The following is a 23,331-nucleotide window of genomic DNA, read 5'->3' as shown; positions in this document are numbered from 1 at the left end:
TGAAAAGGCTCACCAAAAATGTATTCATATGATGTTGATTGAAAATCTCATTTGGTAATACATGTACAGTAAAATCTATACCATTGAATATCTACCGTATACAGACAATCCTTCAAACAGTTGCTCGGAGAAACCTATCTTACAAAGAGTAATTATTCTACAAACACTAAATTTTGCAAGGAACACTGTGATACTTTACACAATAATATGCAGAGTTCTCCACGAGGGGTTTTTGAGGGGTGGGCCACCCCTCTGTTCTTGGAGCATTCTATTCATATTTAAATACCCATACACCCCCCCCCACCCCCGTTTTTCCAACCTGTACTGAATATGTGCAAGTTTTCTCCATCTAAGTAGAATTATAAATATGTGTATACACAGCTGATGAGTTATGAAACAAAGCAAACAAGATTTTTCATGAAAACTCTTTATCTTTCAAGAGCATATGGAATGATGACATCCCACTGAAGAGCGGGAGGTTCCTAGAATTATATTCCGAAGTCATTTGAAGTCCGCACACATCAACTCAAGTACTACCATTGATCTGATCACCGTAGTCCTGACTTCATGTTTACACAAAGGACATTTGAAATCCAAGCACAAGCTCACAATGAAATCAGGCCAGTGATTTTTCATTGAATTGATTTGAGTGGCTTCAGTGAAAACTGACATGGTCCCATCTGTTCTTGTCTGACCTACAGCTGGAAATAAGATCAGGCTTTTTCATCACAGTTTGAACAAATCTAACTAAGGTCATCCCTGGGGATCTGTATACCAAATATCAAAGCTGTCTGACCAGCGGTTATGAAGATGATTTTTTACTAACCATGTATGAGCAGAATGTCAGTATTTGTTATCAAGACTGATGTGAGACGACGCATTGTATGAGAGTCTTAATTTTTGATACACTGAAAAATTAAAATTAAAATTAAAATTAAAATTCACTCTAATATGAAGTGACTTCAAAATATCGGTATGGAAATTGTACCCTGACCTATGTAATCACATCATATTAGCGGTTCTCATTCAACGAAGCATCTGCCAACGAAGGTACACTTGTATTCTGACATACAGTAGTACAATACAGAATGGCTCATGAAAATCAAACACATACAGTGCCATTATTATATACATGTACATGTAGTACAGCTGCAGCTTTTCAAAGTTCGATATCAGAAATTTGAGATGACGCACATGGGTGCTGCACGTGTCATGAGCAGTTAGCAAAATATCATAACAAAATTTCAAACGAGAGCAAGCAAAAAACCAACATTTTTAACCCAAATTATTGTGAACCATTCTGACAAATTCCTTGTATGACCCCTTTACAAATATTGCAATGCTTTCTTGAAGAAACAAACACTGTTTATGCATTATCAGCATTTCACAGAGGGCATACTATTGTGCTGTTTGAATAACTGATTGATTTGCTGGGAGTACACCTGTCCTAAGGTCACAAAAATATAATGGGCAGTGTTGATATTACAACTGATAGGAAATTACAGACTCTCTCCCAGAGCTAACCTTACAGATGCCATTGTAAAACCTTTCACTTTGAACGCATAAAATTTGCATGTCTATTCAAGCATGTCTATACATGTTCATGGAAGATGATATAGACAGTAAAAGTTGTCAGACACAATCCATTATGAAAACATATACATTATAATCATATCAATCAACTCATACAGTGACCATGAGTGCTGTTCAATATCCATGTAAATGAACTCATTTTTGTTCATATTTCTGTTGGATTCAGCAATAACTACCATATATTGTTTAACCCTTTTCCTGCCAGACAGTAATAACTGTATCACTTCCCCATCAGCCAAGTCAGTAAAAAGCGGTATTGAGCCAAAACATGACGTATTTTCACCCACTTTGCTTGGTATGTTATAGCATCTTTTGTCCAAAAAAAAAAATCAACTTTACAGTATTATGTTTTCAACAGCCTTCAAATGTACGGTATTATGTTAAAATACATCATATGGAATACGTTGTGTTTCATTAATTTTAACCATCTTGACCTGGTGGTGAATTGGACTTGGCAGGAAAAGGGTTAAATTAAATGCACAACAGATATGACAAGATACAAATTTTTTAAAAATATGTAAATGATATGCCTGACGTGGAGCTTCAAGAGCAATACAGGTTACAAAATTCACCACCATATGGCCATCTTTTTTTGAGAACTGGTTTTGATAAATTCTTTGACCAACTGTGCCAGTATACACAAACTGAATAATTCCGGCGGTATTACTTGATCAAGAAATCAAGATCTGACTATCAACTGATTGTTGAGCCATTGTTTACTTTGTATTGAATGGCATACAGTATTATCAGATATCAATGTCCATTGTTATATATTACTGCTGTCATATATAACTACTGGTCATGCCACCCCTCCTCCACTTCCAACCACAATTATGAATTTTTTAAAATTTGGTAGGCAATTCTAAAACATTTCAATTTTTTTGGAAGTTGGGGTGATTTACATATCAATGCATGATTTGCATAATCCCTTTATTTATAATTTAACAGTCTCTCAATTTTAGATATCAATTTATTCTTTTCAGGTAAATTAACAGTGTAAAACACACACCCACACATACCACTGTAATGTATCACCACTATCAATATCTGTTAAGCTCTGCAAAAAACTTGTGACTGTTTACATCTAACCTTTATCCCGCCAAGTTCATTTAAAACCCTTTTCCTGCCAAATTCATATTTCATCATCAGGTCAAGTTCGTTAAAACTAGTGAAGCCAATATGCCCTATTTGGTGCATTTGAACTAAATATTGAACAGCTGAAGGCCCCTGAAATCACAGATACTGTAAACATGATATATAAGGACAAAAGCTGTTGGAACAAACCATGCCAAATACTGAAATAGATGGAAATACATATGGTTTTGGCTCAATACTGCTTTTCACTGAGTTGGCTGATGGGGAAGTGATGCTGCCTGGCAGGTAAAGGGTTAAAACTAGAAGGGCATGATGACATGTCCCATATTGCATTTCAACAAAAAACTGAGTATTTGACAGCCTCTGAAAAAACAGATACTGTACACATGATCTTCACGCACTTCAACCTGCTACATGTATAACATACCACTATAACAAGGTGTAAAAATACATGTGGTTTTGGCTTAATACCACTTTCAACTGATTTGGCAAATGGGCAAGTGATACCGTCTGGCAGGATAAGGGTTAATTAAAACTCACAGTATGACGAGTTTGTGAAATTACATACATGTATGTTTGTGGGGGCGGTAAATCAGTTTTTCCTAAGCGAGAGAAAAATCATAGAATGTATTACACCCATTATGCGTTTATAGATACACTTACATCAACAAAACCTCAGAAATATGAAATATTGGAGACCACTAATTGCCTAATTATGCCACGAGACACATGTCATGCTCTTGTGTTTTGACCCTACTTGATGAACCTTGCTGGAAATAGGTTATTGCGTGAACAGAACATCATCATGACAAATACTAGATGCCCTGCTGTTCAAAATCGCTGCAGTGCAGAAACCTGATGATCATGGTCAGGGGACAAAATTATCTCAATCATGGCCATTATGTACCATCATCCCAGCATTATCCAACATCCAAGACAAACTGTCTGAGTTAAAAGAGATCACTTTGTGTAATAGCAGAAGGCGGTTTATGGAATTGCTGAAGCTTACACAGCAAAATATTCTCAGAGCTTCAAATAAAATACAGCTTGCCTTGGAGTTGAACCTATTTATATTCTGTTATTTGCTGAGAATTAAGGTCAATGCCATGACCCTTATTGCATAGAGATGCAACTTCCCAACGACTGACAACAGAACAGCTTAGGTGCTTTGATAAATTACTTTCATGATTGTAACATGGAAACAAGGGATTTGAAATCATTCAAGCTCTGGAACAAGTGGTCAAATATGTGCCACTTTCTTTTGATGGATTTCCTTTCTGACTAATTTCCATCATTCAGAAGACGTGGAGCGCAATATGACAGTACAGTGTTTAAGTGTCTGAGGGTTTCTTGTAAATGTTATAGCTTGTTCAAGATTTTACAACATGTAACATTATCAGTAATGTATTCTATTGTCCTAGCAAAAAGACAAGTATGCTTCGCACATAACTTCTATCGATAGGAAAATCTGTAAAACAACTTTGAAAAGTCAAGCTTGCTACCAGTGTGCCCTCTAAGTCTAAGCATAATTTTTGAGTCATGACTCAAAAATATTCTCTGTGACGCAAGAAAATTTTCAGCTGAATAGGAAATAATACATGGTGACTCAAGAAAAATAACCAAGTTTTTAAATTGACTCAAAAGTTTTTTGAAATCTTGTTAGTTAGAGGGCACACTTTGAAACTTTAGTCAAGCTTGCTACTCTTGTAACATAAACACCGGGCAATAATAAATTGTGATTGAGTATGATTTTCATGAAGTCTTGATGAGTGATGGTTTCTAAATGTATGTTTGACACACGCAAGACAGAGAATGTATCTTCAAATCGTGAGGAAATCCTACCATCATACATGTAATGTTAACTTGTTCAACCCCAATTCCCTATAAATGGGTCCACCATCATCATTGATAGCAACAGACCTGGGTTAAACCATGGTGGTGAAAGGGTGGATCATACCTTAACCAAGGGATAGAATTACAACAACAGACAAAGGGATTGCCTGATGGTAGTTGCGATCAGACTCAGCTAATCTGCTTGCACTCAGCTAATCTGCATAGCGTCAGCTAATCTGAATGGACTAAATTAATCTGCGTGAACTCAGCTAATCTGAACAGAACCAGCTGCTACAGATTATAATCCATTGAGAGCAAATTGCAATCAAACACTTACAGTCGGCACTGTCACCAATTGTCACAGATGTCCAAATATTGTTCAGAGTCTCAGTACTTTTGAAAGAGAGGGGATTTTATCCTAATCTCAAGAAGTGAACTAACTTCACATTTGCACAGGTACAACAGACTACTTTTAAATTATTTCTGGGGAGATGGGGGAAGTGATTTTGATCTATGAGAAACAATTTCATTTCCTGAACTTCAAATCTTTGATGGTCTCGTAGCAACTACACTTGTGTACCAAAAACCCAAGTTCTACACCTACACCAACACTGATGACATGAAATGTGGAATTAGACAAAGTACATGTAAACTTTGTGTAACTATTGGAATGAGTGATTACATTAGGCTATAAAGTATCTGATATGTCTGGACCAGATCCACTAAGGTTCAACAAACGGAGTGACCTTTCAGGGGTTAATTGTAATATTGACTCTTGACCTCTGTAGTCACCTGACATGAAACCAGGAGATGAGATTTCAGCAGCTTGTGACCCTTTGTTTGAGTGACATGATTTTTCCCTCCAATATTTTAGTGCAACATTTTGCAAGTTTTGATGTATTTTTCTGTAATTTTTTATAGTTTTGGACTGAATTGACATAATTTCATATTGGCTTCAGTTTTTTATCATAATTTCTGAAAAAATATGAAAAAAATGTTAAGTTTTTAGTTTACAAATGCAGGGTTTTACATCACTTTTACTTTTGAGAGTCCCTGGGACCCCTGGTGTTTAAAAATGTGAGTCCTACATCAAAATATGGGGGTCCCAATTTATTTCACAAGAATATTTTATTGTTTATCCATGCCATGGTCTTCGCTGTGTTCAATTAGTATTAAAACACGGCAAATGGGTTGCACATTTCTTAAAATAACTCTTACATGAAAATTCTAGTTCATACTGAGGGCCCTCATTGATCAATTCAAAGAACACTATTCATGATTGAAATTATCTCATAACTTTAATTACAAGTTCACAACGTTGTGAAATTGAACAAGTATTCAAATTTGGCAAATTGACAAGAAGGTAAGTAATTCCATATTCTGAAATGGCATTCACCTAGCAAGTCAAGTAGGTTTGAGTTCACACTCTGCCAGCAACTCCTTCGCAAATAACCTAGCAGTGTTCATGAAGTCAAAATCATCTATGATGGGGCCAACCAGTTTGATGAACATTTGTCTGTTCCTAGTCCGTATATTTTGTCTACGGCCGCGTCACAGATTTCTTTCCTAATCAAAAATTCAATCAAGGCGTTTTCGATCCCTGCAGCAGTGGCATCTGTAATTTTGCTGGTTACCGAGGAAAGAAACATTCGCCTCGCCATTCTGAATATATCGAACATATAGCAAGTTTCTTATGAACGGTAATGTCACAAGTCTCATCCAACATTATACCGATGAAGTCACTTGCATGTATACTATCAATCAGGGACTTCTCGATCACACGTTGAATACACTCTTCAAACTCCATAACTATCTGAGGACGTTTGTAATATTCAATGTCTAAGCCGTTCAGATTCTGTAGATGCATGATGTCAGTGAATACATCGCATGGAAGGTCACGTTTAGCGATCAGGTAAACAGTACGTAATTGTGCAGCGTATGCCTCGAGTTCGTTACTCTTACCCTGCAACTGCCGGTCCTCTGCAGATTTGCAAGCAGTAGTAAATTGCGACCTCAAGCTTAGGATTTTAACACTTGTGAGATGACTTTTTGAGTCCTGATGACGAGTGAGAGTTGAATGTTGAAAATTGGAACAACCTTCATGAACGGGCATGTGACATTTGCTTTCAAACATACATCGCATTCCATGACGTTTCGCTCTTCAGAGTATCGAAGCCATTTAAACCTATCGAGCCAACTTCTGTTGAATGTTCGTAATTTTGCTGACTTGGCCGGGGGGCCTGATGTATCAGTATCGCATCTGCTGTTTCGGCCTCGACCAAACCTGCATCGTGCTGGTTGCTGCGGCCGCCGAAAAAACTTTCGCAGATCGGCCTGTTTTGGGTGTTTGACACGACCCGCCATGATGCATAAACATGTGTTAATCGACGCAAACAAGAAATCGACCAATTAAGAATGAGTTTACATTTGAAAGTCATTTTTTAAGGTAATAAAATTTGTTTCCGCGGGTACCATTGGTCATCAAACAGTGGAGGCCAATGCACTACGGAGCATTCCATTAAAGTATGGGGTCGGTAAGGTTTACTGGGATGTGTTTTACGTGTCCAGCAGCTTCGCGAGATATACACCATGTACACTAGCAACAGATATTTCTGCGTCCGAAGGGACGCGTAGTTTAGTTTTTGAGGGGTCCTGCGTCCGGTTTTATGCGTAAAGGACGCAGAAATGCGCGTCATGTAAAACCCTACAAATGTGACACTACTTGACTTTGGCTCTCCAAAGGCTAATGAGATGCCAATAGGGGTGTGTTCATTCATATACGTTATTCTCTAAATTTTGGGCAGTTTTTTCCTACATTTTGTTTGTTCCACTGATAATGGTGTATGTCAAGTGCTACAAAAGCCACTGCGTTGAAGATCTCAGTGACACAAGAACAGCAGCTCTGACATACACTATCACTTTCATCGATCAAGACTGGCTTGTACAACTTATCACGTTCATGGGTGTCTCAGCAAGAAAAGTGTGACTGAGGGATCTAAACCTGGCCAAGACAGTAAAATACATGATTTCAGTTTTATTGTTGTATACAAACTGATCTGATGGTGACAGATAACGCTCTCACTTCACCACTTGGTTGAGGGACAGTGGTGCAGATCGTCCATGTAGCCGACACGAACACGAAGTGTCAGTTACCGGCTACCAAAAACTATGAAAAATAGTAAAGAATGAGCTACAAAATCACTATCAGTTTTAAGTTGCAGGTAGAATAAGTCTGTGCCTTTGTAAAAAATACTATAAAAATAGTAGAAAGTGAAGAACCAGCTGAAAGTTAGTTGAGGAGACCTTAACCGCATATCATTTGCATCTCATTGTCGGCTACATAGACTGTGTGACACTTGGTTGAGGGGACAGTGGTTCTGCAAGTTATTTGCTTACATTACATCTTGTTCTTCATACATTTGGATAAACTACAACACAAAAGAGTTGTTATGAGGAGAGAGTATGCTCTTTGGCCACAAAGATCTGGTACTATTTCCCTGTTTCCCTACTTCTACAGCGAAGCTGGAAATCAACACCTTGAGATGGGGTCAAAGGGTCAAAGATCAGGTACTTACTATGCATAAACAAACTTTCCTTTTTCCTTTGCAAACTGATCTGAGTGACCTACATATTAGTAATTTTTACCCCTTCTTCAAAATGGTTTAGCCCAGTCCTATTGTTTCCTATGGCATAGTTGGAACTTTTCAAAGGGGAGTAGGCTGAAAAAGTAGAGGTGCAGCATAATTATATTAAACTTTGCAGTGACGGATTTTACAGGGTTCTTATGATGTGAATGTACTTTTCTATTACAATGATAACTTGCCCTCCAACCATACACTACAATGAATAAAGCATTATGGCACTGAAGATAGCTCTCCTGAAACACATTGTCTTTCTGGTTAAGACTTGTGAACAAAACGGGAAAGTCTCAAGTCCTTCAGATCTGCAGCCAGGAGTGTTGAATTTCTCACTGACTCCGTGACTACAGGACTTGGCCCAGAGCCTATCTGACCATTAGCTAAGTGGCCGTATGATTCAGGCGATCAAGATAACCCATTTACAGAAACATAAAATTAACAAAAAAGCAAATCACTGAATAATTGGAAAACAATGAGTGATCTAATATGACCATATATACACTGAAAATATTACATCATCTGCATTGAATTTCTTTTCTTGCAAACCGTGATACAGATCTGAATGGATGTTTGACCTTTGACACCAACAAGTGTCTCACCCACAAGGCCATGTATTCTTTCAGAACAGCTCTGTTTCAATTTGGAAATTTTCACAGTTAGATCATACTTGGCCTGCTGTGTGCAATTTATGTATGTATTTGTTTCATGAGTGAAAATTTGGTTTGGATCTTTTCATGACCAGCAAAGATGTCTTTGCTACCTTCAATGTACCATTTATGACCCCTATATTATCATTTTACATTTCAATTCAAAGTCTGCATAGAGAGTTACTAAGTATGACAAGTGGCAACAATTACACAAAATTCATATGTATAAACAATACAGAACTCTGCATAAATCAAAAATTTACCATATCACTGAGTTTTTTTTTTGTACTACAATGAGCTTTTTAAAAGAACCAATTTGAAAACAGAACAGTTTTCAAAGCAAAGTCACTCAAGCAAATCTTCAGGTAAGAAAGCTTTTATTTGTTATTATTTTAAACAATGACTAATTATACCTGTTACCCATGCAAAGCAAAAGAATGAAATAAGCAGATTTAAGTTTTGTATGAAAGAATACTGCACAATTTCACTACTTTGTACAGTAATATTTGTTGTTGCTGTAATAACAATACAAGGGGAAAAAGATGTACAGGTACCATCTTACCGAAGAATTTTGTTTATTTCTATCGTTATTTCTGTTTGATTAAAGTCTCTTGTACCATCGAATTAGGTAAAGTGCAAATAATGATATTACTACTGATTAATGGAAATCACTGATTACCAAGAAAATTTGATTCCCCTTAGGTGACATATCCACCAAGCATCTCTGTCACCTAGTATGTTCAACTTTCATGGACTAGATTATCGTCTTCAAGATTTCAAAATTTCTTTCTGGTGGCAGAGAGAGCAGACACGATGACAGAGGGGCGTGAAGTGGGACAGACAATGCGAACGGTCAATGTCATGAATACTAGTAGATTCAATTCATTGTCAAACCACTGACGTTTCTCTACTGCCTATGGTCAAATTTTAAAAAAAGCACATTTTATGTCATGGCAGTTCGAGACCACAAAATTTAAACGGGCAAAGGTTTTCCTCTCGCCCAGAGTTTTTCAAATGTCTATCGGCACCGTTTCTCCACTGTGGCCTTGAAATAACGTTTCGGGCGTATAGAAATCTACTATTCCCGACTTTGGACGTTTGACTTTCAGTGTGCAGTTCACAGTCACTCGACTGTCCCAAGGAAAATTGAAATGACGTGAAACTCGGACAGTCATTCAATGATTGTACCGATGCTTTGTTTCATTGTTATCGCGACTGTCGATGACCGTCTGTTGGCGAGACCGTAATGTGGCGGCTAAAATTTATGGTCGGTTCGAAGGTTAAAAGTGGAAAGTCAAGATGCATTTGAAACCGTGTTTGCAAAAGTGGGAGGATACGAGTACGAGTATGACAAGGCGTTCGGTATACTGCCCCGACGACACCCAGTAGCTTTCTTCTCAAAACATGCTCACTAATGTACCCTTTGGGGTTTTTATTCTGGCATCCCTAACAAAAAGAACTAAAACCAGCAAAGGTTCGCCTGTACCAGGTGAATGTGATCGCTCGTTCGAAAGAAAGTGCCACTTTGGGTCACCGAAGCATGTGTGGGCCGCTCACGTACAATCGGAAGTGGGCAACGCCACTGTACCCGACTGATAAAATCGGGGCACCGCGACGAAATCCTACCACCGAATCGTTAAACTACTGAGCAGGGTACTCACGTGAAAGTTACTCGAATCCTACTCGGTACTCGGATGCAGCTTCACCTCATACACCAATTCTCTGTTATATCTTAAAATCAGGTACACCTAATCACAGGAAAATGTCCGCCATTAACAGGACACGATGGCGAGGATCCACCTTATCACGTGACTTCATGACCTACCGTAGCGGGCGCTACTAGAGGAAATTTGTCGGCAGATCGGCGCACCCTTGCCCCAGCGGCCAACAAATTATCCCGCTTTTCTACACAGTTTGACAAATTCAACTTATGAAGCTGACATCACGGAATGTCTTTGCTTTAAAGAGAACTATATTTCCCGGTCTTCAGTCGCCCACATTAATATATTCACTAAATGAGGGCTTGGGAAGAAATTTATTACCCATTTAATTTTTCTACGCTCTTTAAAACTGCCTGCCTCCGTTCGACAGAGAATAGCCGAAAGTACGGTTAACTCCTAAATCGCATGACTGCTATATAAATCACTTCCACTAAAGTCAGCGAGTCTAATTTTACAATGTTACTTACAGACGGCTTGGACACAGACGTACGCAAATTGCAATGACATACTAACATGGTTATTCACGTTTTAAGGTAGAACGCACCTCGGGGACAGACATTCGGATTCTTAAACTTTTACAATTTTGTTCTGATATACCACAAGTGGGGGTTCATTTTAAAGCTCTTGGTGAAAGAAAACTTTTCAACGGCTTAGTTTTTTCGAAATTCGAAAATTTTTATTTTTCTCCATAGAGTTAACACAGGGATGGCGGCCATTTTGAATTTCTAATCTCGGTAAATTAATCTTGGGTAATTTGTTTCTCTAGAACCAAAATTTGCACGGTGACCCCCTATTTTTATTCTTGATTTTGAAAGAGAATGGCTGAAAGACTCATTGAGGAAAGTTAGAGCAAATGTTTAAGTCTTTCATTTTCAAGGTGCATAGTACCTTAATACTTGAATAACAGCGGTTAACAAGATTATTTCAGTTTACTTAAATAACAATATTGATATATAATTGTCGTCTATGAATGTTACTTTTTTCTAGAATTTTCTATACTAGTAAATGAAAATATAAACGCAAAATTTTAGTTAACTTTAGAAACAGTACAATAGAGTAACGAAAGCAAATTTAAACTTGCCAAGGGAGACCAATGTCCGCTATTTATTCGCGAGAGGATGCAACAATATTTCTGGAAGATTTAAGGAAAACGTCACATTTCTACTCGCAAGGAGGAATAGAAACACCATATTAAGGTAGAACGTGCCTCGAAAGTGAAAGAGACTTAAACTTTTGCTCAAACTTTCCTTAAGGAATCTTTCAATTATTGTCGACGTCTTTCAAAATCAAGAATAAAAATCAGGGGTCAATGTGCACATTTTTGTCCTGGAGAAACAAACAACCAAAGATTTACCGATATTTAAAATTCAAAATGCCGCCATCCCTGTGTTAACTCTATGGAGAAAAATACAATTTTCGAATTTCGAAAAACTAAGCATGTGAAAAAGTTTTCTTACACCAAGAGCTTTAAATAAACCTCCACAAGTGGTATATCAGAAAAGAATTGTAAAAGTTTGAGACTCCGAATATCTGTCCCCGGGGCGCGTTCTACGATGACACAAAAAGTCACGTGTCAAAGGCTCCTGATAAGACCAGCAATAAACACCGAGGGGCGAATAATAGAAAACTTTGTCCAAATTTCCGTGGGAGGTTGCGAGTTTTATGTGAAGAACGCTTCAGTAATTAGCGACTTACAATCGCCAGAGCTGTAGTCTTATTATGCGGATCAGAAGCTGAACAAGTATATATAGTTTCGTCAACCTAACTTTTCTGAACTTAAACCCTGCAACTCAAAACTTTTCCTTTAAATACTCATTTTGGTCAAAATTCTCAGTGAGTTGTTATGCAATATACAACCTGTGAAAAGAAAGCCATTAAGGAAAAACTGCAGCTGTCTGAATTACTTGATGAATTGGGAAAAATAAAACGGTTGTTTTGTCATGTGACTGTGGCGAATCCAACGAGATTCGCACGTGATTTTAAAAATGCTGGGCCAGGAAATTGATACTGGGTTATCTTAACGTCAGTGAGTTTTAGGTACAGAACCACGTAAAACACTTTCTCAAACTATATCAGCGCTGACAACAAAATTGCAATGTGCATAATTTAAAAGACCATGGCATATTGAAAACTATTTTGTCATTTTTGATACAGCGAAAAGACAACGCATAAACAACGAAATTTCACAAAATTTGAAAACAAAAATGTTATCTATTGACGCAGCGAAGACATGATAATTAGTCATCATGAAATTAATGGACCTGGAAGTTCTACAAAATTATTTTTAGCTGCTGATATTTTATATTGCCGTTTTCGTCGATGAATAGTTGTATCATGGACGCGCAATTTCACATCTTTCTTCTGTTAAACGACAACGGCGTTTTTACCTCGACATGATGTTCTTTCCTTACATGAATATGCAACTGGTATTTATAACATGCCGGATGTCGATCCTTTTTAAGCTTTTGTTTTAACGTTCCGAGCAAACATCTACGCACCTGTCCAACCTTTAGACCACCTCATAGCCGTATCAATATTTCTAAATTCTCACCTTTCAACAGGTGCATGAGTAGTTTAAACGAATTGTTACTAATGACTTTCCCATCTTCATATTGATCTTTTCAGTAATCATTCTCAGTTTAAAATTGACATTAGACATTCCATTTTCGTTAGTTTACCTAATTAATTTTATTTTCCTGTATTTTTCTAGGTCCACCTTTTGCATATACATCACCTTTACTATGTGACTTGCTCTGTGACTGTATTTGTCTGTAATTGTCGTTTTGTGTTTTGAGTTTATTTTTGGAACCTGCAAATGGGACTAAAACCCGAAGGTTTTCCCAATAAATAAATAAATAAATAAATAAATAAATAAATAAATAAATAAACTGTCACAAAAACGTGCACAAACGGAGCCGATGCACGTTCGGAACAACGACATATCTTGACAACTGCCACATTAGCTCGTGGCATCGTGAACCTTGCCTTGCGGAAAAGTCCTCAATGTTTCGCCGACGACACAACGACAGCGCCATCAACGTTGGATATTCTTTCTCCCGAGACCGTGAAAAGCTCTGATATTAATTCGTGAGCAATCAAAATTCTTCCTGGCCAGCTTTTGCAAATCTTCAAATTTGCCTTACAATTGCTTCTGACCTAGATTGTCATATTTTGATGCCTGCATGCAAAAGTTATAAATGCTCTCGCACATATGTATTATTAAGGTAGAATGTGCTTTGGAGACACCGTCATATTAGACCCTGAAGTTCAGACTCTCAATCTACCACTGTAGGGCCTCATTTTAAACTTTCTCCATCTTAGTTTTTCGAATATCTATAAGTTTAACTTTTCCTCAGAGAGTTAATCGGATATTTTGAAATTAAAATGTTGGTAAATGTTACGTTATTTGTTTCTCTGGTACCAAACTTTGCACACTGACTTCCGATGTTTATTCTTGATTTGGTAAGAGAGTGTTTGAAAGTTTAATTTAGGAAAGTTTGCAATTTGGAGGTGTCTACTACCTTAACTGTTCAAACTGGTCAAAGAAAAACTGGGAATACTTGCAAACAGTACCAATTATTGGGCTTGTCCGAGGCTCATCCAACATTTCAATAAATGAATATGCCACGGTTTTAGAGGTATGTGGCATATTCATTATTGAAATGTTGGATGAGACAAGCCACATACCTCTAAAACCATGGCAAAATCTTAGAAGTACATTCATGGTTTCACAATGAAAAGGATAAAAATCACTATCATACATGGAAAACATACAAAAACATGAGCATGTGTTTCTATTCATAGTTTGCAAAATTTATTAAAATCTGAAAATTTTACATCAATGTCATAAATAGTCATCAATCTAAATCATTGTACTAGGGTCCCCATATTACTGTAAAGTGACATTAAACTTAGTACAATAAATGGTAACAATAGAAATGTGATTGAAAATAACAAAGCATCTGCAAATGCTGACAGCAAAAAAGTTTGCAATTTCAACACTTTTTGAGAGAAAATAATTTTGAAACAAACAAATTATTCTTACATTGATATTCTATTTGCTCAGTATCACAAATAACATGCAAGTGTGAATTTGTTTCGTATTGATATCAATGTTGTGAACTCTGTCAGAGAATGAAACAGAAATTTAGTGGTACGTGACATCAGAAAATATCAAGCTTTGTCAAGTCAGATTCAAGTAGACTGAATGATTTAGTCGTGTACGGGTACTCAGCTAACTCCAAATCCAACCACACGTTAGAAATGGCAAAGCACCATACACGACTGGATATTTAAGTCAAAGATTTAACATAGTATGGTCATCAGAATCAATGGCAAATATACTTTAAGCATTTTTATAAAAATATGCTGTTTACAATAAATTACCTGGAGGATTTAAAGTTATATAATTTTTTACCCTGTATGTCCTCCTTGTAAAACCCACAACCCATTTACTAATGACGATTCCCTCTCATGCAAAAAAAATTACAACTTTTATACATATACCCGGTACTGGTATAGGACTGACACCAAGAACTTTCCACAAATTCTATGATTGACTCTAAGAGTCCATGAGTGTGAATGTAATGTGTTGACCTTTCAGCTACTTGATTGAAATCATCTTTATGAATCAAGTATAAAATATTCATCCCTGACGTGACCAGCACCTGAGTTGTGATGCATACTATCAAAAGGTAACCTTGATCAAATAGAATATAAATATAGTAACGTATATGGATCATGCCACTTCCAAGCAACATTTTGCACTTACATCTAAATTTTGCACTTAAAGGTATACAGTCACCTGTAATCTAAATATGCCCATATATGGTCAAAGGGGCATTCCTTGGTATTCAAAATGCCCATGTGAGGGCGATGTTTTTAAAAAGCGGCCACCCGCTTAAAATCTGTGATTGGTTAGATTTTCTCTTTCCATGGTAACTGTGGCAAAATTGGAACAGGTGACGGTATACCTTTAATACAGAAACTATCCTGATGTTACATAATGTAGAATATCACAGGCATATGGGAAAGCAAGTCATTTCCAAATGCATATTGGCAGCAACTGAGCCTTACATGGAAGCTCAGGTATAAAAAGCTTGAGGAAGGTTTAGTATTTCATTTAACTGCAACTTTCAAATGGTCATATCAGACTGAAAAATATCAAAGGGGCAGTCGTCAATCCCTGGTTCTGGCATTAGTGGTTCTTGACATGGACTCTTTATGTGATTTATAATCCTTTGCTCTCTTTTGAATTTTTGTCCAGTTATTCAATCTGTTCAGAGATGAAGCTGATAACATACTTTGCCATTAAAGGTATACTGTCACCTGTCCCAGTTTTGCCACAGTTACCATTGAAAGTGAAAATCTAACCAATCACAGATTTTAAGTGTGTGGCCGCTTTTTAAAAATAGCACCCTCACATGGGCACTGTGAATACCAAGGAACGCCCCTTTGACCATATATGGGCATATTTAGATTACAGGTGACTGTATACCTTTAAATATCAAAAAGAAAAACAAATTAAAATCACACTTTGTTTGATTTAGCATGAAAGCTAGGTATTATGACAACTGCATTTTGCACTCAGTGTGTTTTTGTTCCATGCTTTGCAAAGATAACGTACTTTCTACTATGGAAATTCCATCCACCATTATTATAGTACGCTGTAAATGTAGCTTAATGAGAAAGCTATTCAAGAAAACTTTTTCAAATATAGGAAGCTGTCTATAATTGTAAAATGCTCTATGTAAAAAGTATATAAATGGTAACTATTTCAAAATTCAAGTTCTTACTCTATTTAAGTGGATCAGCGCCATCAACGACAAAAAGCAAATATCTTTTGTTTGAGATTTATGATACTAATGGCAAAGAAGTGTGATAATATCAGTAGCTATTCTATTGATAAGAATGAGCTGGTTAAACTACAATAATACTGCTATAAATGGCAGGTTTTGGAATACTTCTGCGGTCAACAAACACCATGTGTTCTATTTTCAACAAATGCTAAATTAGTCTAATGCTGTAAATATCACAATATTATTATAAACAGGTTTCGGTGGTTGAAATACATAAATAGCCATATATTGCACATAGAGTCTTTTATTCCTGCATTAGTGATCTATTTTTGATCTCTGTTTGTACACTGTGATTTGTATGTGAATTTCAGGATTAATGAGGTCATTCGCTGTTTTGGTTTTGCATTTGCTTTCTTGCAAGGATTCCATAGTATTTTGTCCTTCCAGTTTGTCCATTTCTATTGCAAGACTTGATTCTGTCCAACTGGCGCTGGATCATCTCTTACGTAAATTCCATCCGCCAATCCCTCGATGTACTTTTCATACTTCGTAATTTTCAGTTTTTCCACTTTGGATAGCATCGTAAACGGATCAAAATGCGAGTTCAATTTCACCGGTCGAAACTTGAAATTCTCTGCATTGAGAACGATGCAGTCTATCAGGTAATGCATTGGATGTGATCCGAGGTAGCTGGCGATCCTCTCCAGTTCAAAGTTCAATTTTTCTGGGTTGAGGAGATTCTCATACTTGATCAACAAAACTGGAATTTTCGTCTCAAAATAGAGTCGGTACATCTCTTCCCATTCGTTGATATTATGGTGCGCAAACTCTGTCCATCTGGCTACTGCAAAGCCGAGGTACAGACAGAAAGACACACAGACAGGTAGACAGATGGAGAAATATACAGAATTATTGCTTCAAACCAACTGAAAAGTTTTATGAAAATCTTATCGTGAATATATATGTAATGATGAAATTTAAGGATAAAAATTAATATTAAAAATCATAGGAATTTGAGAATAAAAAAAATTCTGACAGGAGCTAGACAAGCAAAAAAACTAAATATTTGCTTCTCTGTACCTCAAAGTTTGTAAAAGTGGAATTCTGAAAAATAAATCATTCATGTTCGCCAATATATTGTTTACCATACAGCATCATCTTACCATCATAATTTGCATGATATTCATCAATGCTTATGTTGTTGTTGTTGGAATTATACTGTTTGTTGATGTATTCAGTCTGGACGCAATCTTTGAGATTCCTATACAAGACAATGCCGCCCTGCATTTCAGGAAGTTGATTGGCATTGTGGGACATTACAGTTAGTACCTGATAGAGAAAAACAAGAAAGAAAATTAAGAAAACATGCACAGAAAGACTTCTGACAGCCATTAATTTATTTCATAAAATAAGTCAAATAACAATTTACATAAATTATTAAAATTATGATATAACAATGATAATAAATAGAATTATGATGATTCTATTGATGAAGGCAGAGAATTTCAATATCTTCCAAACAAACTGTTGAATCAACATATAGATGCAAAGACTCACTTCATCTTTTTTGCCCTCTCCTTTGAATTGCTTCTGATGGTCCTGATAAACACTTCCTGAATAACAGCCCGTCAGCTGTTCAATTATGGCACGTAGCCATAGCAACCCCGAACCCGGTGGTCCTAATAATCCTTCAGAGAAAAAAAATAACAATCACGGTTTTGAAGAGTACTGTTTTTGCATCATGGTTTTGAAAACACAAATAGTAAGGAGAAAGGCCAGGGATGTATTGCGTAAATCTATCCATTTGTTTCCCAATCAATGAGCACATTATATATTTTTTTATGTCTTTGTACAAAGTTCTGGGATTTTTAGCCAGATCCATTACTGAGAAAACACACATCAGTCACTAAAACAATGCAAATTTGAAAGAGCAATCTTGATTACATGACTATTAACATGCAAATGTGCCAAGTTTAATTGCCCGAGAAGCAAAATTATTAAGAAATTACAATATTACAGATTGGATACTCTGTTCATTTGGAGATTTTCGGACACTAAAAAAGTACCTAATTTAGCACAAAGCCTTGTGCTGACCTCTGACCTGTGCTTTCAACCAATCACTGCTTAGCCTCTGAGGTCATTGATGTCTAGGCAATGTTTATTGTAATGAGTAATCTTTTTTGCATTATAATGAACTACTTTTTAGCACCATGACATTTCATAATTGACTGAGAATAATGAAATAGTCTGCAAAGAGAAATCAAAGATTTTTGTGTCAGTGAATTATCAATAGGGTTCAATATAGTTTTACTATCAAGGTAAAATAAGTTCTCAGAGCTATCTGCACTTGTCTTCTTAAATGTTATGTATTCCAAGACAGAAACAATAATTTTTTTTAAATCTGTTTTTTTAAGGAAAACCTTGATTGGAAAATCACAATTTAGTGCTGTTACTTTAATAGCATATGGCCAGAAATTAAATAAAATTATTATTTCAGTACTAGTATGCTGTGATATTTTTTTGCTCAAACGGCTATCAACTCGCCACATATAAAGAATGAAACATGAGTTACCATTTACATACAGTGGTAATTCTGACACGTAATAACACAATGACGACAATACGTTCAGCCATTGAGAACTATACAGTGCGTGTATCTGATCTACAGATCTTCAGCTATATTTTTTCTAGTCTGACCTAAAGCAGCACACTAAACCAATTCGTATGTTTACATTTTCACAAAGCAAACATGCAAAAAGGGCTGACGTGGCTATAAGTCTACATCTATGTGCATGAGGATGTGAAACAAACCCTGGTTGTACTTTTTATTTCAGCATACTTCACACAGAAGAGAAAAGTGTACTTGTTTCTGAGAACAAAAGTGATGACATCATATCAAACAGTTCAGCTTCTGTCCCTTGATGATTTTCATCAAAGGTTACCAATACACAAATTAAATTGTGCTGGTGTTAAAAGAAGGCAATTTTAGTGAAATGTCAATACACATTAAAAAAAGATTCATGAATTAAAAATGATTATGTTTTAAAACGTTGGCATTTTTCATTGGGAGACGCACAGTGCTCATGCTTGAAGCCTAACAGCTGTTACCGTCACGAGGAATTAATTAACAACTATGTAATTCAATTAATTAATAATGATCAATACTAGACAACTTCGAAAGTAGGGGTCAGTGTACACTGTATATTATTAAGCAAAATTAGACATATTGCTACATAATTAAAAATAGTTAAATAATTCTTTTCACGTATTGTTGCAATTGCATTCTAAATTGAGAGAGAGAGAGAGAGAGAGAGAGAGAGAGAGAGAGAGAGAGAGAGAGAGAGAGAGAGAGAGAGTTTATAGGTACGAGATTTTGAAGTTTAACTTGAAACTACAGGTACACAGGTACGATAGTACCGTTACACTGCGAGAAAAGCTAATCTGAAAGAAAGCCATTCAATTCCATTTAAGCAGAGCACACACAACCGGTTTCGAACAATACGGTCTGTCACTTCTCCCTTTCATGAAATCCTAATTCCAGGGTCAGGCTTTGTGTTGATCTGTCGTCGCTCAATAAGCGTTAAAAAAAAGAGCGAAGTCATATTGCATCAGCTATAATCCCGGGGAAATTCCGTGTCACGACACAGTTAAGCCACACCTACGCACGCAAAGCTAGTGCAAATATACCTAAAAGGGACCGAGAAAAAATTATAAAACTCAATGTAAATCGGTTTCAACTAATCGTCATTACAAAACATGAACACATACTCAAACTACTATGTATCGTGGATTTTCGGACAAGAATAGGTGCCACATGGGCAGAAGTATCTTACCTACAACAGGCTTCGGTTTCTTGGGCCATGTTACTCCGTCGTGGCACTGTATTTTCCGCTGTGTGGATGTCTGCGTGATCTCTGTCTCTGGAATCCGATGATGTTGCCGGCCGCCAAATATCGCTTTTATAAATGGGCTCGATTTGCTTTGGTAGTGTATGACATAAAGTAAGCTGAAGATGATGAGTAGGAGATAGGGAGCGTACTTCTTGAGTCCTCTGCTTTTCATGATGCAATGTGACAGGTCGTAGGTTACCGGCAAACTGGATATAAACATTGGGCAGAGCCAAAGACTAGTATGAAACGTTATGCTATTGGGTAATTTGGATTTTTGAAACTGACAGTAGCCAATCAATGAGCTCGTATGATACATTTCGATATGTCTGCTGGCTGTCCAGTCTCAGGAGTTTGACATGCAGGCCGCGCGACGGGGGGGGGGGGGGGGGGGGGGGGGGTGAGTCAGCCTTTTTTCATGTTTGCCTTGAAAAAATGTAAATATATGTATTTCGATATTGCATCCAATACATCATTTAAGTAACATTTAAAGGGAAGGTGATGATAATAGTTGTTGTTGCCATGCAACGATGAACTTGAGTCTCAAGGAGATTTGATGGTGCATGAGTTGATGACGTCACGGTCAATAGTTAGCCAATGGTATGGTACTCCGTACCCGATTTTTTTAATCGTCGAAAAAGATATATCCTTGACCGCGGAGTGACGTCAGTCGGTGCACGTGAGAGAAGTGAATGAGATTCAGACGATACAGAAGAGCGAATGGTACAGAAATTGTGTGAAAAAGCAGAACTAAAAGTTATGTCACATCATTAATATATGTTCAAACTTAAAATATTGGTTAGGTGGTTGAAAAATCAGAACTTCAATTATATTAATTTCACCGCTGTGACGCAAAAATGACGTAAGAATCCGTAAGTACCTGGATGGCCCGAGGTCGAGAATTTGAGTATTATTTTGGAAGTGAGAGCAATTTCGCAGAATATTTCTCGATACATTTCTTTAATTATTTATATCCATTTTAAGCTAGGTGAGATGGGACATTACTAATCTTCGAAACGAGCCAAGCGAAGCAAAATGACCTAGAAGACGACCCAAATAATATATAGGCCCTACTGGCGACGATCTGAAATGAATAGACCATAAAATAGTTAACAACTTACTTCCGCTGATCAAGCGAGAAGTTCAAGGGGAGCAGTCGTCGGAACTCTGCTCAAAGGTTGCCTGGGAATCCTATTACCGATGTAAACGCTGTATCTAGGGTACGTTGGCGATGGTGAAAGTTAAAACATGAATATCGTAAAATTTAAATGTCGCAGCTAGTATGTTGACTCATGCATCTAGGCTGCGTTCAAAAATGGTGAGGAGGAGGGGCTCGAGGAATCGCAATTGAAATCTTATTTTTTCAGATCCCCCTCAATACCCTAAAAAATTTTCAAGTCCCCCTCCCGTCTATATAATCAAAAATGTTCAAGTCCCCTCCTTCAATTACCATAGAGCCGTAGGCCTATACGGTATTTATTAGGAATGCACGCGGAATAAAAATAAACATTTATTGCGTAGTTCTGCACGCATATGTTCAACACTACCTCTTATCAGTAGGTTGTAGAGCCATATACCTAGGGCAAGTTCTTAAATTGATTCATTTTTAAATGCATCAGTGGACTTTTTGGATTTGTAAGTCTAAGCTGACTTGAGTTTATCCAACTCTGGCCAGGTCAATGGCACCAGCTGAAAAGCACACAAATGACAATCATGAGAGAGTATGAAAATTGTGTACCCCTGGCTACATTTTGCCAAATTGTGAAAAACTGAGCACAGCGACCTACTGAAATTTGTTTTCAAAAAGTACAAGACATACAACTTAGATGCTACTTATAAATGTTTTACAAAATTGACAATACTAGAAGGTTAAAATATTCCATCAAATTAATGTTTTAATCTCAGAAATTTTGGGCGTAATAATAATGTAATAAAGTAATAATGGTGTAATAACGGCAAACTTGGTAAAAAAATAAATGATTCCATTCAGTCGCACATTTTCATAAGAGTCTTCACTGTTCAAACTTTTACTGTTGTGTTATTGTACAATGAGATGTGAAAATTCCATTCACTGCATGAACTTGAGAATGATTTTAGATAAACTGTGACTTTTCATCGTACATTTGTATAAGGTCAAGCATGATGACCCCATCTTTTTTCTCTAATATTTGATTGTTGTCATATACCAGAATTCAAAAGTCCATGGTAACTGTCCCTAGTACTAGTCTTCTATGCGCTCTCTGGCCGGATCTTGTGTACATGTATGTTTCACTGTCAATTGAGTGTCCTATGACCGACACTCAGAGTCAGAGCTATCACTGTCACTGCCAGTATGCAGTAGCAGGGCAGTAGCTGTATTAACTTTGTATTTTGACAATATTTTTGTTCAGTTTATACAATTGTGCTCTTGTTCTACTCCCTATGTAGCATGTTGAGCTGTCAAGTATTCAGCTTGCCAGCACAGCCTACGTGTACCGTGCATTTATATCATTGACAAATAACTTTCAGTCTGAACTCTAATTCAATTATCACCAATATTTAGACAAACGGGCTTTGTTGAAAAACTGAATATTGTGTTTTTCAGCTAGCATGCTGTAGAGAGACACAAAGAAACTGTGTTTGATACATTGCATAGAAATATTGAAAAAATTATCAACAGTTGCAACTCCTGCCCCATTACAAGGTCAACTTGTTGTTTGTACGAAAATTTACTAGCATTCGTACATTTTTAGATTTTTCAAGATTAAAGTCATAAAATGCGACAGAATGGTTCTAGATTTTGTTTAATTATTACTAACATTAGAACCATTGGACAACATCAAAATGTTGGGAGCCAAAATATTTTCCGGTCCCCTATAGGCAGAGCAAAACCTTCAAGTCCTCCCTCGACTACCCCTAAAACTTTCGAATCCCCCCGAATTCTTCCAGCCCCCCCACCCACCATTTTTTAATGCAGCCCTAGATATCGTGCATGAAATACATTGTTTGTAAACAAGAAAGTCGCACACGCGCAGTTCCGACGACTGCCTCCCTTTGAATTACAGTCAAAAAGTTATGTAGGATTGAATGAAGACATATGGTAACAAATCGATTCGCAGAAATCTAGGCCTATAGGCCTA

At 36.9% G+C, this 23,331-nt stretch overlaps 2 protein-coding genes across 2 annotated transcripts in view; both read right to left on the bottom strand.

The window, feature by feature from the left end:
* LOC139132186 (AP-2 complex subunit alpha-2-like) overlaps window positions 1-10,609 on the bottom strand; it is a 72,404-nt gene extending 61,795 nt beyond the window's left edge. Inside the window, exon 1 of the mRNA XM_070698579.1 lies at window positions 10,468-10,609. The gene's annotated coding sequence lies outside the window, so the exon portion shown is untranslated. The remainder of the gene's footprint in view (window positions 1-10,467) is intronic.
* A 3,779-nt stretch (window positions 10,610-14,388) lies between these two features.
* Window positions 14,389-20,564, bottom strand: LOC139132169 (sialate:O-sulfotransferase 2-like). The gene is made up of 4 exons (XM_070698563.1): window positions 20,159-20,564; window positions 17,883-18,013; window positions 17,489-17,654; window positions 14,389-17,169 (listed from the first exon to the last, which is right to left on the bottom strand). Exons 1-4 carry the CDS (start codon window positions 20,529-20,531, stop codon window positions 16,784-16,786), a joined length of 1,056 nt encoding a protein of 351 aa, XP_070554664.1. The 5' UTR covers window positions 20,532-20,564; the 3' UTR covers window positions 14,389-16,783.
* Between the last annotated feature and the right edge of the window lie 2,767 nt (window positions 20,565-23,331).

This window comes from Ptychodera flava, chromosome 1 (assembly GCF_041260155.1).
Source record: "Ptychodera flava strain L36383 chromosome 1, AS_Pfla_20210202, whole genome shotgun sequence".
Lineage (NCBI taxonomy): Eukaryota > Metazoa > Hemichordata > Enteropneusta > Ptychoderidae > Ptychodera > Ptychodera flava.
Note: the sequence above shows the minus strand (reverse complement) of the source record. Positions and strands in the feature narration are given on the sequence as shown.